The sequence below is a fragment of the Amphiura filiformis genome, chromosome 16, assembly GCF_039555335.1.
Source record: "Amphiura filiformis chromosome 16, Afil_fr2py, whole genome shotgun sequence".
Classification (NCBI taxonomy): Eukaryota; Metazoa; Echinodermata; class Ophiuroidea; order Amphilepidida; family Amphiuridae; genus Amphiura; species Amphiura filiformis.
Genome location: NC_092643.1, coordinates 26,798,878 through 26,817,100, shown reverse-complemented (window position 1 = coordinate 26,817,100; position 18,223 = coordinate 26,798,878). Strand labels below are relative to the sequence as shown.

Here is an 18,223-nt window from a genome sequence, read left to right as displayed (position 1 = left end):
GGTCATGAGGTTGTCACCGAGATTGAGCCCCGCACACCTTACAGATGTCCAGATATTGAAATTCAAAGATTTGACCCCAGCTGACCTTTGACCTGCTCCCTGCAAAATGTTCCAACATGTTCCCCTGGTCATGATGTTGTCGCCGAGATTGAGCCCCGAACCCTTACAGATGTCCAGATATTGAAATTAGAAGATTTGACCCCAGCTGACCTTTGACCTGATCCATGCAAAATATTCCAAAATGTTACTCTTCTCATCAAGTTCATTGTCACTGAGTTTGAGCTCCGTACCCCCTACATATTGCCAGAAAATGCAGCAATTCTAAGATTTGACATGACCCCTGCAAAATGTTCCCCTGGTTGTGAGGTTTGTTGTCACTGAGTTTGAGCCCCATAAATACCCCTTTAGGGGCTATCATTTTCGTTGGAAGGAGGATCTCAAATATACAGGGGGGTCATAAATTTTCGGAAACAAAAATACGGGGGTGGGCATAATACTTTTGATGACCAAAATGTAGGGAGTCACAAGATGACCACAGATAGTGTGTTTATTTTATTCAAAACTAGCGGGAGCTAGTAGAGTAAACAGGAGCAGTTAGTAAACGGGAGTGGTTAATAAAGATGTTGAACGGTGATGATAAACATTGTGTCTTGGACTAAAACATGAATAGGAATTATTATTATTACCCAGGTATAATTCTGGTTTACCCTGTGCACCCTGTGTTTTAGGGTTAGGGTTTGGTTAGGGATGTCATTTTTCTTCGTCGGGGGGGGGGGGTCTTTGACCGGAGTAAAAATGTTTATGACCCTCCTATCGCGGGCACAATTTTTTTTAGACCCCCCTATCTTGGGTGAAAATTTTTATGACCCCCCACCCACCCACTTCCACCTACACAGACTCAAGACAAATTATTCATTGCCGGAACAAAGGCGAGGAGCGCATCAAAACTTTAGAGCAAAGAAAGTGTGTGGAGTGAGTTAAAATTTAATTGTGTGTGTAAAGAAGGCGCGCTATATGCACAAAATATTTGCATTATATAATGAAAGATTGTGTGCAAGAACACATGCACAGCGCGCGAACAGTTTGAGTCACCAGCACTTAATAATTCTATACCCCTATTTTGGGTGTTGAAAATTATAACCCCTATAATTGGTCTAAAATTCTATGACCCCCACTCCCCAGTATATTCATGAACCCCCTTCCAAAGAAAATGACAGCCCCCTTATAATTTAAATTTAAATTAGGGTTAGGATTAGGGTTAGGTTTATAAACGGTGAGGATTAGGGTTAGGGTTATAATTGGGGTTGCTTAGGGTTAGGGTTATAGTTGTGCGCAGGGTATACCATAATTATTCCAATACCCATGAATAGTCCTGTAACTATCACTAAATAGAATTAAATTAATTAAACTATGATCAGTCTTACCTTGTTAGTACTAGCTAGTATTTCTCATTCAAGATCACCATGATTACAGAAAACAGCAAATGGGTGATAACCATGATAACAATAAAATGTACTCATTAACTGTACACATTTATAAACATTTATCATACCACGATGCACTGACCAATTCATCTAACACTGAAACCTTTTGGAAATGCAGTTTTAACTTGTTGTAGGGCATAAGGTTGTGCAATAGAAATGATTTACAATATTACTTGTATACCCTGCAGACGACAAGTTTCATTTTTTTTTTTAATTTCATGATTGTTTATTTTCATTACCATATTTGGAAGCAGCATTAAATATGCATTAAAATGAGTACAAACAAGCCTGGTATTGGTTCAGTGGTTCTTAAGATAGGACTTGATATTTTGAAAAAATATCTCAAAACTAGAACTTTTTATGTTGAAGCCTATGGCTAGCATGCAGAGCATTAAGGGGTTAAACAGCTCAAATGTTACAGTCCATGACATATATACTACATCAAATGTAATGTGGCACCACATTAGTGCTTTCCATACGCACAGTATACCAGTGGACTCGGAGGTATCATGAACAGGTTCTTGCACTTCTTTTACAGTTTCCAATTACTATAGACTTTTAAAGGCTTTTATACTATTTTCCCCAACTTCATAAACAAAAAAACAAAAAAGGTAGGGAAAACAAATGAATTCATGTCCCGCATTCATGTAGGCCTATTCCATTTGCAAGCTATTTTTGTGTTATGCATAATCTTAAACCATGTTTAATTTCCCTGTAAAATACAAGAACACCAATTGTTAATGTTTTAAACCACACAAATTAGGAACTGGGATTCAAATATAAAACTTAATGCAAGATGTTTTTAATCAAACAAAATAAGATACATACTCTAAGATATAAGTATAAAACAAAAAACCCTAACATCAGAAGACAAGAAAATCCCTCAACAATCATTTACTTAAACAAAACATAGAGCCTGTAAACAAATGCTAGTTAGAGTTTGATATTAACTGCCATGATAATGGCACTGAAAGAATTAAAGTTCCTACTGCAAAGGAAACACATCTGATAGTTTTATATATATACCGGTACTAACATTGGAATTACTAATCAAGCCAAAAACACATTCATTACAAAGAAAGAGGCCAGAGAACACTTTCATTAATACAAAGAAAGAGGTCGGACATATTATAGAAATAAATGCTAAACATTTTAAAGCCTGGCTCATTAATCCCCTGTTTCCAAACATACCACCAAAGTCTGTAAAATATGGGTGCAAAATCAAAATCAAAAGATAAGCCAGAGCCTAATACTAGTACTTTTAATAGTAAACATAATATTAAACCCATAAATTTATACTACAATTACTGTTAAGGAGTGCCTTTAACACACCTGCATGGTTCATATCAAAAAATCAAATTTCTATTAAAAAAACCTATATAAATATGCCATTACTGCTTCTGTCTTTCTAATTTAGAGTGTACTCCAATCCCTGTCACTATTATTCAAGTTTTTTGCAATAACCTTTCAATTCCCACTGAGCCCTTCCAAAATCATATTAGCCATCAATCCTCTCATACACACATTCCCTGGGCTTGGATGACGAACAGATGATAATTGCATTTTGAGAACAGGGTATGAGTTTTTGTACCCATTATTGTCGAAGGTTATTCAATGAATATACAAATATATTGGGGTTCAAGAACTGTGCCCTGATAGATGAGCAAAAGAACATGTGCAATTTCACTTTGTTGTAGTTCGTAACACAAACTTAAAATAACAGGCAAAACAGACACATCATTTATCGGTATGACATTTTCGTATTGGTGCTGCCCTATCTATCTACCTATTGTGCAGAGCTACTACGGTATGGGTTCCTCAGTACTAACTAACGGGCAAAACAGACACATCATTTATCGGTATGACATTTTCGTAACGGTTCTGCCCTATCTAAATAACTAATGTGCAGAGCTACTATGGTATGGGTTCCTCGTACTAACTTTGTTGCCAGCGGAAGAAAACGGGAAGATTACAGTGGTTTGTTGCCAGCGGAAGACCCGACCGATTACAATACCTAGCTGGGGGGTGTAAACCCCCCAGCTAGGTAACTAAAGACAAGTGCTAAAGTATTTTCCACCCTGATGTGGAAGTGAAGTCAAAATATAGAAACTAAAGACATGTGCTAAAGTATTTTCCACCCTGATGTGGAAGTGAAGTCAAAGTGACTTGAGGCAGCCGTTTCGCGCACACATCTATGCGGCGTCTTTAAGCATGTTTAGATATTTGTACACTTGCAACAAAATTAACTTGTGAGTTAACTGGTCACATTTCAAAGTAGACAAAAGTATTTAAACAATCATACATACTGCTAATGAAAGTCGATTTTGAGTTTCCGTTACCCTACTCCGCTCAAAACAATTTGCTGGCCAAACATTTCATTATTTTGAATAAAATGTTGATTTCTAACTTTAACATAAACTCCTCAAAAAAAGTTTGAAACTTACCAAAACGCTTTTATATCAGAAAAATTTGAAATCTATTTCCATATTATTTCATATCAATACAAGCGTTGTTCTTTCCTGTCAAAAATGATACCAAATTTGTGACCATAACTTATTTTATTGTTGAGTAACTGTCTTTGAAAGACAAGGAGGTCTCAAACAAAATGTGCCAAATCTGTCATTGTCTGCGCCATTTGCATCAGTAAACATGAGTAAGGAATACCACACTGTTTTATTAAAAACGGTTTTTGTACTGTCAGTCTCACGTGCGGTCTTCTGCAGCCGTTGTTTTTCTTGGATGGACACTTCTGGGTCTGTCTTTGACATCTCGGTCTGTGAAACTTGACTTTTAGCTTGGAGATCATACTGCTGGAAAATTCAAATGTTGCCGTGATTCTGAGGTATGCCAGCCTCAAGCTGACCAATAGCGCGAGCCTTATCCAGGTCTGGTAATCGAACCGAGTTTGCTTAGAAATTTCTTGCAAATGACTACTATGAAGAAGTGACCAGCAAGATAGGTTGACTTGCGTTGATCTGTTTGAATCCACAAGTAGTAGAACTGCTAATCCCATCCTAGCACTTTTCATTCAACATGATGTACTGCAAACAACTTTTCATTCATTCTTTTATTCATGCATTAAACCACTCGCTCATTCATTTAGAGCAATAAGATGAGCGAAGATAATGGTCAGTTTCGCACATTTTCTTTGAGACCTCTCTGTCTTTCAAAGCAAGTTACTCAGCCGTGCAATAAGCCATCGTCACAAATGAGGTATCATTGTTGACAGAAAAGAACAATGATTTCGCTGGTATGAAACAATATGGAGATAGATTTCAAAATTTTCTGATATACAACCGTTTTTGAAAGTTTCCAAACTTTTGTGGAGGAGTTTATATAAATAATAATTGTGGTTTTAAATATCATAAATCTCTTTCTGTTGATTTTCAGGGATTTTCTTTTCAGTAGGAGCGTGGTATTTGGTTTTAAATAATGAATACCTATTCAATTCTCTATCAAGCACTTTTTGATCTGTTCTATCTCATCCCATAAAAAATATTGTGAAACTTTTGATTAATAGTTGTACAATCACCTTCATCATGTGGTTGTATTAAACTATATCTGTAAATTATATACCTCATATAAAGATTCCTGTCATCTGATTGCTTGAAAGTGCAGTCATTGAATTAACTATGCCCGCAAAATGAACTATGGACCGGTCCATGGAAATGAACTATGGACCGGTCACGTGCGTCACGATCAAACTGCGCGTTTTTCCCAGCGTAAATGATATTACGCACGCATGTTTTCACGCGCTATAATTATTAATTACACAGAAAGCGCAGATTGTAATCTGTGTGCCGTTCGCATTAAAACTATTAATTTCTCTTCCCAAAATCGATGCTTTTAACCAAACAGATGACAAGAATCTTAAGATTTGAGTATATAAAACAAATATTGACTGCTTTTTATTGGGCATGGTTAAAATTATAGTTTGCGGTGATCTCAAAACCATGACTATGCCCCTCGGCTACGCCTCAGGGCATAGTCATGGTTTTGAGATCACTTTGGGCCTATAATTTTAACCATGCCCCTCATAGCAGTCAATATTTGTATACTATAAACTGTGATTTATCACGTGTATCGTTATTGGTTTACACCTGTAAGTTGTAACAGATGCAATGAAATGCAGTAAAACCTCATTATAACGAAATCTTATACAAGACAAACCCTGTAATAAAGAAGTATTTTTCCAGAACCAAGATACAATTTTTTTTTGTTATTTATTGTTTTTACAACCCTGATAGTGATATAACGAAATTTGGATATAAAGAACTAATTTCTCTGTCCCTGACAACTTCGTTATGAGTTTCCACTGTGGTATAAAATAATGAAAAATTATGTAACGAGAAACTGCAAATTGACTTTCAAAAGCCTAATCCATTTCAATTATTTTTGCCATATATGTCTGAACTTATATAACTGGAATCATTGTGTAGTACAACAGCAGCTTAAATACCCTAACACCAGTTAAACCCATAATATACAAATCTGGTTATTCTTTGCCAAATATTTGTAACAACTAAATTTTTCTGGTCGCATTAAGCCAAACCAATGAGGTAAAATGAAAAAAAACCTCACCATCTTAGCCACTTAACTCGGTGTTCTATGGGGATTCAAAAGTCATGATTATGATTTTAATTCAAATTTGCTGTTGTCCTAAAAACAATGAATTTTACAACTGTTGAGGGGGTGTTTGGGTGGGATTTTTGTTTTCGTGTAGAAAACCCCTGGTCTAGTTTATTGATGCACTCATAACCAACATTTGTTTGTTTTTATTTACAAGTTGTATGGTGCTGATTAATGGCAGGGGGACCCAACAGTTGCCTTTGTGTTTTCATGCTTTTGCTGGGCTACCACTTTTTCTGCTTGCCTTTTTCATCACTCTTGGTAGTGTGCAGCATTTGCTCTTTTTTAAATTTTTTTACAAGAGGTATTGGTTGGGTCCTGTCATAATCTGATTGTGTCTTTTTTCTATCTTGGTTACTGTAATTAAGATGGGGTCAGGGGGACCATGTCTGTATGTTCTTTTTTCCCTTCCACCAGGCCCAAGTACAGGTGAATAAAAATGAGACAAAAAACACCAAAAAAACGAATTTAACATGTCTCTGTAAAATATCAATGCAAATACACAAAAACCACACTAATGCATAGCCACAGATTCTGTCCATATAATATACAAAATGTTTTAATATAAAAGTAACAAAATTAATGTTACACTTGGTACATGTATAAAACAACTTTATACACAACGTTTTTGTCTTGAGAAATTGTACTGCAGTAAAATTCTCATGCAGTAAGGAATTGAAACAAAATATCTATAGGAATAAATTTCACTTATTTGGATGTCCAAAGTTCAATCTAGTTACTACATCTACATACTATGTCCACAGAATTAATAAAGAAATCGAAAGTAACATAAAAAATCAATTAAAATCCACTCTCTGGTACACATTGTACTTTTTCTCAAGCTTGAGGCTTCCAACAGAGCTGCCAACATTTGCATCTTGAAAAAAGGGAGATTTCCTGTTGCAATCAGGGAGATTTGTCAAATGTGTACATCTTAATGGATGAAACCATTTCCTTTTCAGGGAGATGACCAAAAATCAAGGGTTCTGAAGGTTTAAAAGTAGGGAGTCTCCTGCGAAAAGAGGGAGAGTTGGCAGCTCTGTTCCAATCAACCCTCGTATAAGATCATTTTTCATAGGGCATCCAACAGCCTGAATGTATGTTGGACACCCAAATTACTATTGTGCATTCAATTTTACATTCCATTTCCCAAGATAAATTTTCTGGGTGGAAAAACTCATTTTAGCAAACTGGGGAACAGTACAAATTGTCAAATTTTAAGGTATTTTCATTTTGCAGGGGACATCACACTTCATCATATTTAAAACATCTTTGAAGGCTGTTAGGTAGTTTTGTATCCCATCATCTCCTTCAAATTTGACATTTTGTACACTGCTCTGCCAAATGAGTAACAGCAATTTACATCTAGATTTCCTGCCCAGCGACATTGTTTGTTTTTTAATCTCAAATAAAATTACATGACATTATTAAAAAGGTGCCAATTGTACAAAAGCAACCTAAAATTAAAAAAAAAAGATGTTAAAGTACCGTACCGATATGCAGCATGTCAATATTATAGCTTATGAGCAGGCAGGTATGGTAAAAATCTGGAATTCTGGGAGCTCATTCCAGGGAATTCTTGGATTTAAATGCAAGAAAAAAATATACAATTATGGAAAAGTTTGCTATCTATGGTCGGGACTCTGGGGACTAGGGAGTCAAATTAGGCTTAAGTACATTCCCAGCCCTGCTTATAGAGGACACTAAATAAATGTACCGGTACACATCCTTTGACCTTTTCCCATAGAAATTTAAATATACAACTTGAAATACAGGTACACAAAACAATACATATCTTAAAATGATTGTCAGTTACACATAACTGTCGCCTATGTTATGTGAAAGGAACCATGAAATATTGAATACAACCCACGATCAATTTGGACTTGTACCAAAAATACTGTTTCTAAATAAGAATAAGAATACAACACAGGATAATAACAAATACATTCATAAAACTAATAAACTGCAGAGACCAGCAACACAATACAAACACGATTTTAGCCTATAGGCCTACACATATGATAAAACAGTCATGTAATATATTTTCATGCAGAAATGGTTAACTACTTCAAAAATTGAATAGATAAGAAACAAAAGTTTGATGACAAGATATAAACGAAAGTCCGTTCAACATTTCACAGAACACTTTTCAGGAATGCGGGGAGAGCTACGAGTTTGCTTTTAAATAAATTAAACATTTCATCATCATGTTAGGAAAGGTGATTTTCCAAAGATTAGAATGTAATATACATATTTCAAAAATTGACCAAACAGAAAAGTTGTGACTTTTATTGCCATTTAAAACAATACCTAAAACATTAGGATTTAGCTGTTTGATTTGGCAAAACAGTTTTTAATCCCATAAATTGAGTGCTGCATTGCCATCTCCCCTCTCCATTATATTTGACGCTCACCTGCTACTTCACCCTGGTCAATAGTCCATCCAATATTGTACTCAAGAACAATTAAAAATTACCAGTTTGACAATTAGACAATATTGACTGCGCAAGATCTATTTTGAGGTCATTGTGTGAATCGGAGGGTTTTGTTTTGGGGTGAGGTATGTTTCCGAGGGAGCGGTAGCTCCCGAGGAAAAATACCGAGGCCCAAAACAAAACCCGACAATTTCACACAATGACCTCAAAATAGATGGTGCAAAGTTATTATTGTCATTCATTACCGTCGTATCTAATATTTTGAACAAATATGTTATTTTATGCCATAAAACGCTGTTAAATATAACCAGTTTTAATCATTGTTGTAACCTACCCTACAAAAAAAAATCAACCAGGCGAATATAACATTCGCGCCGACAACAAGAGCTACCAATGACAGAAGCGCGACGGCATCGCGTAGGCGTTGCCATAACGCGTAGCTCACGCACGCGCGCGCAGAAGTCATTGTTGCGCGTCCGGAGTCATTGTGAGTTATTAATGACCTCGCAATTAGTGCGCGGTCAGGCAATCAATTTCTTTTGATTGGATTACAGGCTTCGCGTATATTAATGAGGTTATGAAATATTTTTAAATCCATTCAAGAACAATTAAAAATTGACATTAGTACAAAAATACATACAAGGGCTGAAGGGCATAAATAAAGATACAAAGTTCTAAAACTTTTCATAGGATTTTAAATACTAATATATTAACTACATACAACTACAAAGGTTAAAGTTTTCATATCATTATTGAAATGAAGTGATAGCTATCATTTAAGCTGGACTGTCGACTTCTTGCAAAACTTCAATGCATAGATCTACATGCAGCAGAACTGCATTTGAATTTAAAAGCCATTTAGGAAGATTATATTGAATTAGTCTTTGATCCTCTGCCCAAAACCAACAATGACAGGAGAACTTGCGGTAAAATAATAACCGTTTAACTAAATAACAGTGTTATTCTCGTTTTATAACATTTAGTTTGTAATTTCATGCAAACAAATTCTTTAGTCATCTATGTCATTTTCAGGCAAATAGGATTTGTGCGCAGAGCAAATGAATACAAACTAGCCTTGACCAGCAATGGGCCGACAAATGAACAACATGAATATGGCAGCCCACTTCTGACATCAGCCTGAACTTGTAATGTGTTTTCTAGGTGGGGTGTACTGTGTACATGTTCTGACCTTGATGTCACCATGGACGAAAGAGATGACAGACCGCGTTCAAACAGTCAAAGTCTCAGCATCACACGATAATGAGGGCTGATTGTTCCATGAAATGCGACAGGCAAAACTGCTACGCACTTACTGCATATTTTTACTGTCTATCACGTAATCGCAAAGGCACAAAACGCTGGCGTGATTTAGCCATGGCACGATGGAACAATCGGCCCTCATAAATATGCAACAATTCACAGCATGCAATGCACTGGGAATTTGACTGTTGATACATAGTCGGTAGTAGTCTGTGGATGCCACATTCAGTAGTGAATCTAAATACTCGTTTGCGCTCATGAATATGCAAGAATTCACAGCATACAAGACACAGGGACTTTTGATACATGGTCTGTAGTAGTCTGTGGATGCCATATTCAGTAGTGAATCTAAATACTCGTTTGCGCTCATGAATATGCAAGAATTCACAGCATACAATACACGGGGACTTTTGATACATGGTCTGTAGTAGTCTGTGGATGCCATATTCAGTAGTGAATCTAATACTCATTTGCGCATGATGCCCAAATGGAATGGTGTTGTTACTTCCTCAAATCAGCTGTCAAAAACATAAATGCCTGCGATTCACATTTCGGAGAGTCATCGCGAGAATCGATTCACTGAAGTTGGATCCCTGAATATATAATAGATTATAAGAATACTACAATTGCACATTATAGCTGCTGTAGCAATATTTGGTCTCTTTGCTCATCGAAGACTTCAAACATCTGTTCTAGTGGCTTGGAAGCATCTAGTACCTGCAACAGAAATGAGGAAAAAAACCAACAAAAAACTGATTATAGATTAGATCCTGAAATTTTCTGTGGTAACGAGAGTATTATGAGTATGCTAATTTATGCATGAAAGGACCAAATCGTAACAAAAATTGATGTGGACAATTATTTCTTTACTTGGTAAATTTCAGTGAACAATTTTTTTTATTATAAAGTCATAAGAAAGTTAGGTTTTTTGTCAGCAAAACTATTCAGTTACAATTTTTCAGAGTGACCCATAAAAATCTCTCTACAAGTGCCTTGCCTGATAAGGAAACTGCAGTGCACACACTGTGGTTAATCTTCCAGAGAGCCACCATGGCTCTGGCCCTGGGAAGATTTCAAACAAAGTAATTTCTACCACTACAGTATTTCAGTTTTGGATTATTTTGCACACATGGGAGGGATGCAAGTATTCAAGCATTTGCCCAATTTAGGGAAATTGTATAGGGAAAGTACAGGGAAAATTACATTTCAGATTAAAAGCAGTTTCAGGCATATCTATCAGTGTGTCCTTTCATCCCTGTGCACATGTAACTTGTGAGAATCAAATTTGAATCTTTCAAAGGAATTTTGTGGAAATCATGGGATTCACACAAATCTTGACGAGTTACAATGTAATAATCTCTTTGTAGAGTTTGATCTAGACAACCCTGGATGGATTATCTCAGTGAAAATGTATCCCTAGCCATGAACCTACCATAACTGGTGCAGGTAACTTGAATTTATTGCCTCTTATGAGCCAATCTTCATGGAGTTCATGAAGTTCTTGTAGATATTGCATTGGTATTCCTTGTTCTTCTGATCGACATCTATTCTTGATCCTCTTCTGACACATTTCTGGTGTTGTCCTTAGGTATACTGTAAAATGGATCAATTTCAAATAAGACTACAATTACAAAATATCCAAATTTAATCCCTAGTGTCAGAGTCAGTCTCAGATAGTGTTCTACATGTTTTGCAGTTTGGGAAATCACAATTAATTCACCTCTTTGGCAATTCCCAGAATCCTTTTCATATGGACTATTCCAGTTAAAATCCTCGCACCCCCTAAGGAAGACATGACCTTAATCTTTTACACAGGGGTGTGAATTTCAAATGAGAATACCTGAATGGATAATTTCATTTGAAATTTACACCCCTGTGTGGGGATTAAGGTCACATTTTCCATCGTATGGATTTCAACTGGTACAGCCCAAAGCATAGTACATCTTCATTGATGCACATGTTCAACTGCATTATAACGATGTGCTCGACAATGTGCATGATGTACAGTCCCACAAAGGCTTTCAGGCATTAACAGAATCGTCTGTAACCGTCTGTTGGTGATAATGATTTAATAGACTTCTTTTTTTTGAGAATCAATTGTGATTCTTGCAAAGGTTTATGAACAATTTGAACATCATTGCAAGTATCATTACTCTGATCATCACCAAATTTGTAGCAAAGTTGGCTAGTTATTCTTATCAAGAGTCTGTCAGTCAGTACAATAAATTTATGAAATCAAACTAGATCATGCCCTCACACTATGCCTTACCTAAGGACAGGGAAAATGCGCGATGCGCAAAAAACGCAGAAATTTGCGCATTTTGGGTATAATCGCGCATTTTGGGTCTGACCACAAATATTAAGATTTTCCCAAAATAACCATTTTTCAAATACTAATTTTGCAAAAACCTGCAAAAATCTAAGAATCCACGATGACCTGCAACACAATCCATGTTATTTAAAGTATGGACAATAGGCCATCGCATAAAAAACTTCATCAAAATATAAAGGAAAAAAGTTTAAAAAAATTAATATTGCATGTATTTGAACTTTTTGGGGAGAAAAATCACGCATTTGGTTAAAAATGTGCAAATAGCGCATTTTCAGAAACTGGCGCGCGCATTTTACTCTCAAAAATCACGCATTTTCCCTGTGCTTAGCCTTACCTATTTGGTCTAGCTGTAAGTCTTGTGTATTTACTATCCAATCAAACCACTCAGTGAGCACCATGTATTCCGACGAGTTCATTTTTTTGCTGTACAGAAAAGAAAAAGCAAATTTAATAGGTGAAAATAATGAATGCACAATGGAAACACACCACTCTTGTAAGGCTATCTTTGTGGTACTGGATGCAATATACTACATGTATGGTCTTTTAGAATCCAAACCGTGACTTGGAGCACCTTTGGCTAACTGGGCCAAATACAATGTAGAATACATCATGTTACAATCGGACAATACGGTCAATACAATGTTGCCTTCTAAATTGCAACTCTTAAAAAACTGTTTGTAATAGTGTGAATGGGAAACTGCTGAAAAAATTATAAGAAAAAGCCGAACACAGTTGGCTTTTCAAATCATAGTTCATTTCAGCAGCTAACATTTGTCATTGGCTCATAACATTGAAAGCGCATGTCCATAATAATTTTTGTCAAGAAATTAAAAGACAGAACACAGATACTGCATCTTTACTTGGGTAGACAATCTTACTCATAATATCGACTGCAGTTTTCAAGGCTTACCTTCTGTACAAATTTTCTACAAAGCAATATTTGGCACTAAATATGGACCTTTCCATCATCTTAATGGGAGCTGTATGGGGTATCCTATGCTGTTCTAACATGGTAAGCTGTGCGAATGATTGGAATGTAAAACTCCACCTGGATGGGTCACGGTATGTCAAATCCTATCAACAAACAGAAAGACAAATTTGTTACAAAATACAGATTTTAATTTAAAGCATTCTAATTTCTAGTCGATGATCTGATTTACTGATTATTTGTGATTTTATACTAAGGCTGGCATTTTCGGTTTTTTATTTTTTTCGGTTTTGTAGTGTCCCTAGACCTAGACCTAAATGCTAGGATCATTCATGGTTGACCTAAAAAAAAAATAATAATTTCAAGATATTTTGTATTTTTAATATGAAAATTGATAATTTGTATTCATGTCATAGTCTATTAATGATTTCAAAATGTATTGAATTTGAATGCATTTTGAAATCATTAATAGAATGAATGATCTTAGCATTTAGGTCTAGGTCCAAGGACAATATTAAAACCGAAAAAAAAAAAAATAATTTTTTTTTTTTTTGCAATTTGGTACCCGGTTACCCGCCTGAGATTACACAACCTGGGCATTTCGAAATCATTATTCTTATTCAATGGGTGCGTCTTGTAAAGAATTCACGTAATTTGATTGGTTTTCTGGTGTATAATATCTCACAATAGTTGATACCGTAGTGATATTAGTCAGGGCGCACGCCGCCACGCTACGGCGGCACGCTTGTTGCTCCTCAGTGATCGCGCGATAATGCATACACGTGCAAGAACTAAGAACGCGATTCGGCAGCTTAGATGTTTGTGATGGTTTCGTTCATTTAAAACAACGGGGATGTCCTCACAAAAGTAACTTTATTTTTTTCTGAAAAAAGGCAGTTTTTCCTCGCAAAAATTACTTTAAAACTGAATAAGAATGAGAATAAAAGATAGGATTTTATTTTTATCGTTGTGGATGCCGGCATCCACTACTCAAAATATTGGCCAGCCCATCCATTATGACTCGATATTGGATAGGCAAAAGACGAAATCCTATCTTTTATGATAGTACGGTATGACATGAATACAAATTATCACTTTTCATATTAAAAACACAAACAATCATGCAAGTTTTTTTTTTTGTTAGGTCAACCATGAATGATCCTAGCATTTAGGTCTAGGTCCAGGGACACTACAAAACCGAAAAAATAAACAACTTAAATTTGGTTTTTTTAATGCGCCGCGTACCCTGGCACAAAATTACCCGAAAATCACACCCCTACATGTAGTTGTACACAATTATTTCTATAGATCTCATCTAGTGAAGAATATTTCTGAATTTAAAGAGCATTTGGGGGTTAAAAACGTTTTTCCTAAAAAAGGAGCGTAGCTACTGGAGCGCAGCGCCTCATACATGTAGAGTCACAGCTGGGGATCCCTTTTATTTACAAAATAGTAATTTTTTTGACATTTTTTTTAAATCAACCACAAACGATTGGCTCTAGTCTGGGTCCAGGCCCCAGAGACTCTTCAAATCCAAAAAAAAAAATAGAAAAAAAATAGAAAATTCAAAAAAATTTGATAGTAAAAATTCAGAATCGGACTGACAAAATTCGGGAAACTGGCATCCATGTGACTTGTTTGTTACATTTCATACATTGTAATCATACATTTTAAGCAAAGATCTAGAGGCAGGAAGTCAGCCTTAGACTACTGTATTCGTCCAAGTATAGTCTCACCCGTTTTTTAGGTGACATTTTTCTAAATTGGGGGGGGGGGATTATACTTGAATTTAAAAATTAAAAAAAAATTCATGGTTGACCTAAAAAAAATTGCATGTTTTGTGTTTTTAATATGAAAATTGATAATTTGTACTCATGTCATACTCTATGATTTCAAAATGCATTGAATTTGAATGCCTTTTGAAATCATTTATAGAGTATTAGGACATCATTGACATACATGTACAAACACAAAACATCATGCAATTTTTTTTTTAGGTCAACCATGAATGATCCTAGCATTTAGATCTACATGTAGGTGAGGTCCAGGGACACTAAAAATTTTTTTTTTTACAATTTCTGGAATTTTGTGACAAATGGGGAGGGGTGGGACTTTACTCGGACGAATACATGAGTTAAAATTAAATATTACCGTACAGATCTTTTGATTTGTTCTTGATTACCGGTAATTAGAGTAAGGTTGAACTTATAATTACCAGCATATTACATCCTTTGTTATCCCTCCACTTTTGGACTGGTTCCATGACAACCTGTACGCCATCCTGAGCATTGAAATACTTGAGTAATGTGGATTTGCCACTGCCTATATTGCCTTCTACTGCTACCTGTAAATGCACACACAATTGAAATAGATTTTGTTTTTTAGGGAGGTTTTAATATACAGTACCAATTTCCTGTTTCTGTTTATTAATGCACACAGAATACATGCCCACGGTTTGCTGGCATGCTTGAAGCACAATGTTAGGAACAAGGGTCGCGCTGGTGCGCTGGTGCGCGTCCCTCGCGTGGAACTGTTGTTGGGACGCAATAAAATTAACCTTAAGCTTACCTAATGCGTTAGACAAGAATATCTCAGACGCGCACAGAAAATCAGGCATGTAAAACCTTATGGACAAAACAAATGCGATCATTTCAGACAGAATGTCAAAAATAAATGCTCCAAGAACTATATCAGATCGTTCACTCTGAATACCAATCTGTTGAAACATTGTGCAAGTCAAGGCTCTGCGAATGAAATAGTGTGACAATTGACTCCACTTGCAAAAGAATCTCTCCCTTGTATAAACTGTCAGTGGGGGATTTCCCCGATCATGCATTAATGTTTACTACTGATGATCGTTTTATCGGGAGTTTTATACCATAGTAAATCATCATTTAACTAATTTTCATGTCATGCTAAGTAAAAATGGAGTTTCCTCAACACAAAAAAGTCAACTTTGTATTCTTTTTTGATGGCAATATAGGATAAAATTGCAGTGAATTAGCGGCACATGGTAAGATTTGGGGTGTTGAATTCTGCACCTTTTTACATTAAAAATACACATGAACATAGTCACGTCGTGTGATCATAATTTTTCAGAACTTTGCCAGTTTTGAAGGGGTTGATTCAGGTTTAGGAGGTGAAAGGTCAGAATTAGGGTTAGGACTACGTTTTCGATAATTAAGGGTTGGCGTTTTGACTAAATAAAAAGCTCCATTATAACATTTATACATGATGAACAAACAGGACTGGATTGTAAAAAACAACCCCTGAACAAGGACTGGATTGTAAAAAACAACCCCTAGTTTTGGGGTTTGCACTCCCATATTTTGGATTTTCTTGAAGTTCAGAACTTCAGAGGTTGTGCAATTAAATGAGGGTAAAATTGGGTGGGGGGCAAGAATTTTTTGGCAGCCGGGGGGCAATCTTTGGAAAGTCAAAAGGAGGGGGGGCAAGTGCAAGTGATTTTGAGCACACATTCATGGGGCATGTTCAAAACTAAACGCTTGAAACAAACTTGAGAAATAGTAGGCTTATGGAAACTTTTACATTTTCCTGCTTATGCATTTAATACAATTTTTAGCAGGCGGGTGCAAGCAATATTTACCTTTTTTTAGCCGTTTGGAAATTTTACCCCTGGGAGGTCTCATAATTATTGCATGCTGTATTTTGTTGATGTAAAATGCATAATACAACCCCATGTCCAGCATATCGTAACCTCTAATATTTAGTGGGTGATGTTTCCATAGTCGGACTCGGACCCCTTAAAATTCCCATTGGACCCCTTAAATTTGACTTTTGGAGGGCTGAATGAGTCCAACAAAAATCACTCGGACCCCTTAAATTTTGAAGCCAGCGCTACCCCTGGTTAGGAATGTCCACATTGCTTAGGCAAAAAAAAAAAAGGTTTGTTTCAAAGCTCACGGGAAATTTAAAAACAAATGCGAAATGAGATTTTTTTTTTTTTTTATTCCCGACTTTTTTTCATGGTATTTTGAGAAAAAAGTCTGATTTTCGCCAATTTTTTTTGGAAAAAACTAAAAAAAAAAAATTAAATAAAAAAAATTTCCGCATTTGTTTTTTGTCAAATCGTGGGATTTTACAAATGCGCGCGCAAGCTTTGAGACTAATCTTTTTTTTTTGGTCTTAGAGAGGGTGACGTTCAACTCAAAAAGTTGCGACCACAGTAAATGGCTTAACTGTGTAATCCCCATAGGAAATACAACATTTTGAAATTTGGACACCAGAAACTTGGAGACGTACGGTACATGTAGTCTAAAAAGTGCTGGTACTTTATCCTTGATACATTACAGAAGTTATCATTCAGTGATAAAATAAAATCGCCTTTGTGCAAAACGGATCGCCGTGGTGAAAAATGATGCATTTGCCCATAACTTTGCTGATTTTTTACCTACAGACATGGTTGACCCCTCATTTTTTAAGTTTAAAAATAATCACCTTTTTAAACACAAAATAATTTCCATGTGAAATATCCTACTTCGGTCCAGCGTCACTCTTATTAATCTAGCGTTAACGCGGCATCCAGCTACATAAATCATGCTGACATGGGTAACATTTTGCACCACTTCACACCACTACAACAAATTTTACTTCATGTTTGGAAGTGAATACGGTATCGTATTTAATTTAGTGGTTTAAAATTAAACCTTTGATCACAACACAAAAATTTGCGTACCAGGAATTTTCAGTCGACACTTCGACTGTCATCAGCAGACTGGCAACCCAATTTAGAGGTCAGCGACCTTTCGGAGACTTGAGTACCCCAAAATTTTAGTTTAGAGTCAAGTATCCGAAAGGTCGCTGACCTTTCAATTGGGTTGCCTGTCTGCTGATGAAAGTGTCGACTGAAAATTCCAGGTACGCACATTTTGTGTTGTGATCAAAGGGTTAATGTTTACTACCAACACAGATAACTTTCATCACAGTATCTTATTTATGACTGGGTGGGAAAAAATTCCACCAAGGAATTAATTTATAATGCAATCATGGCTATGCAAGGTAAGCATTTTAAGTGAAACTCCAGAAAGATAACGCTCAATCATTGTCAATCAAGCGTGATTGCTGCATGTGGCGATAACATGTCGCTGCATGCAGCAATCAAGCTGAAGTTGATCGAGCATCATTTTTTGGA

General features: G+C 36.1%; 1 protein-coding gene across 2 annotated transcripts in view; it reads right to left on the bottom strand.

Moving 5' to 3' along the window:
• Positions 1 to 6,645: 6,645 nt before the first annotated feature.
• LOC140135815 (thymidine kinase 2, mitochondrial-like) overlaps positions 6,646 to 18,223 on the bottom strand; it is a 34,275-nt gene continuing 22,697 nt past the window's right edge. For both annotated transcript variants that reach the window (XM_072157438.1, XM_072157437.1), the window contains exons 2-6: positions 15,287 to 15,415; positions 13,054 to 13,217; positions 12,478 to 12,566; positions 11,244 to 11,404; positions 6,646 to 10,528 (exon numbers count right to left, since the gene is read on the bottom strand). In XM_072157438.1, the coding sequence (XP_072013539.1) occupies positions 10,445 to 10,528; positions 11,244 to 11,404; positions 12,478 to 12,566; positions 13,054 to 13,217; positions 15,287 to 15,415 (627 nt within the window). In that variant the 3' untranslated portion in view covers positions 6,646 to 10,444. The remainder of the gene's footprint in view (positions 10,529 to 11,243; positions 11,405 to 12,477; positions 12,567 to 13,053; positions 13,218 to 15,286; positions 15,416 to 18,223) is intronic.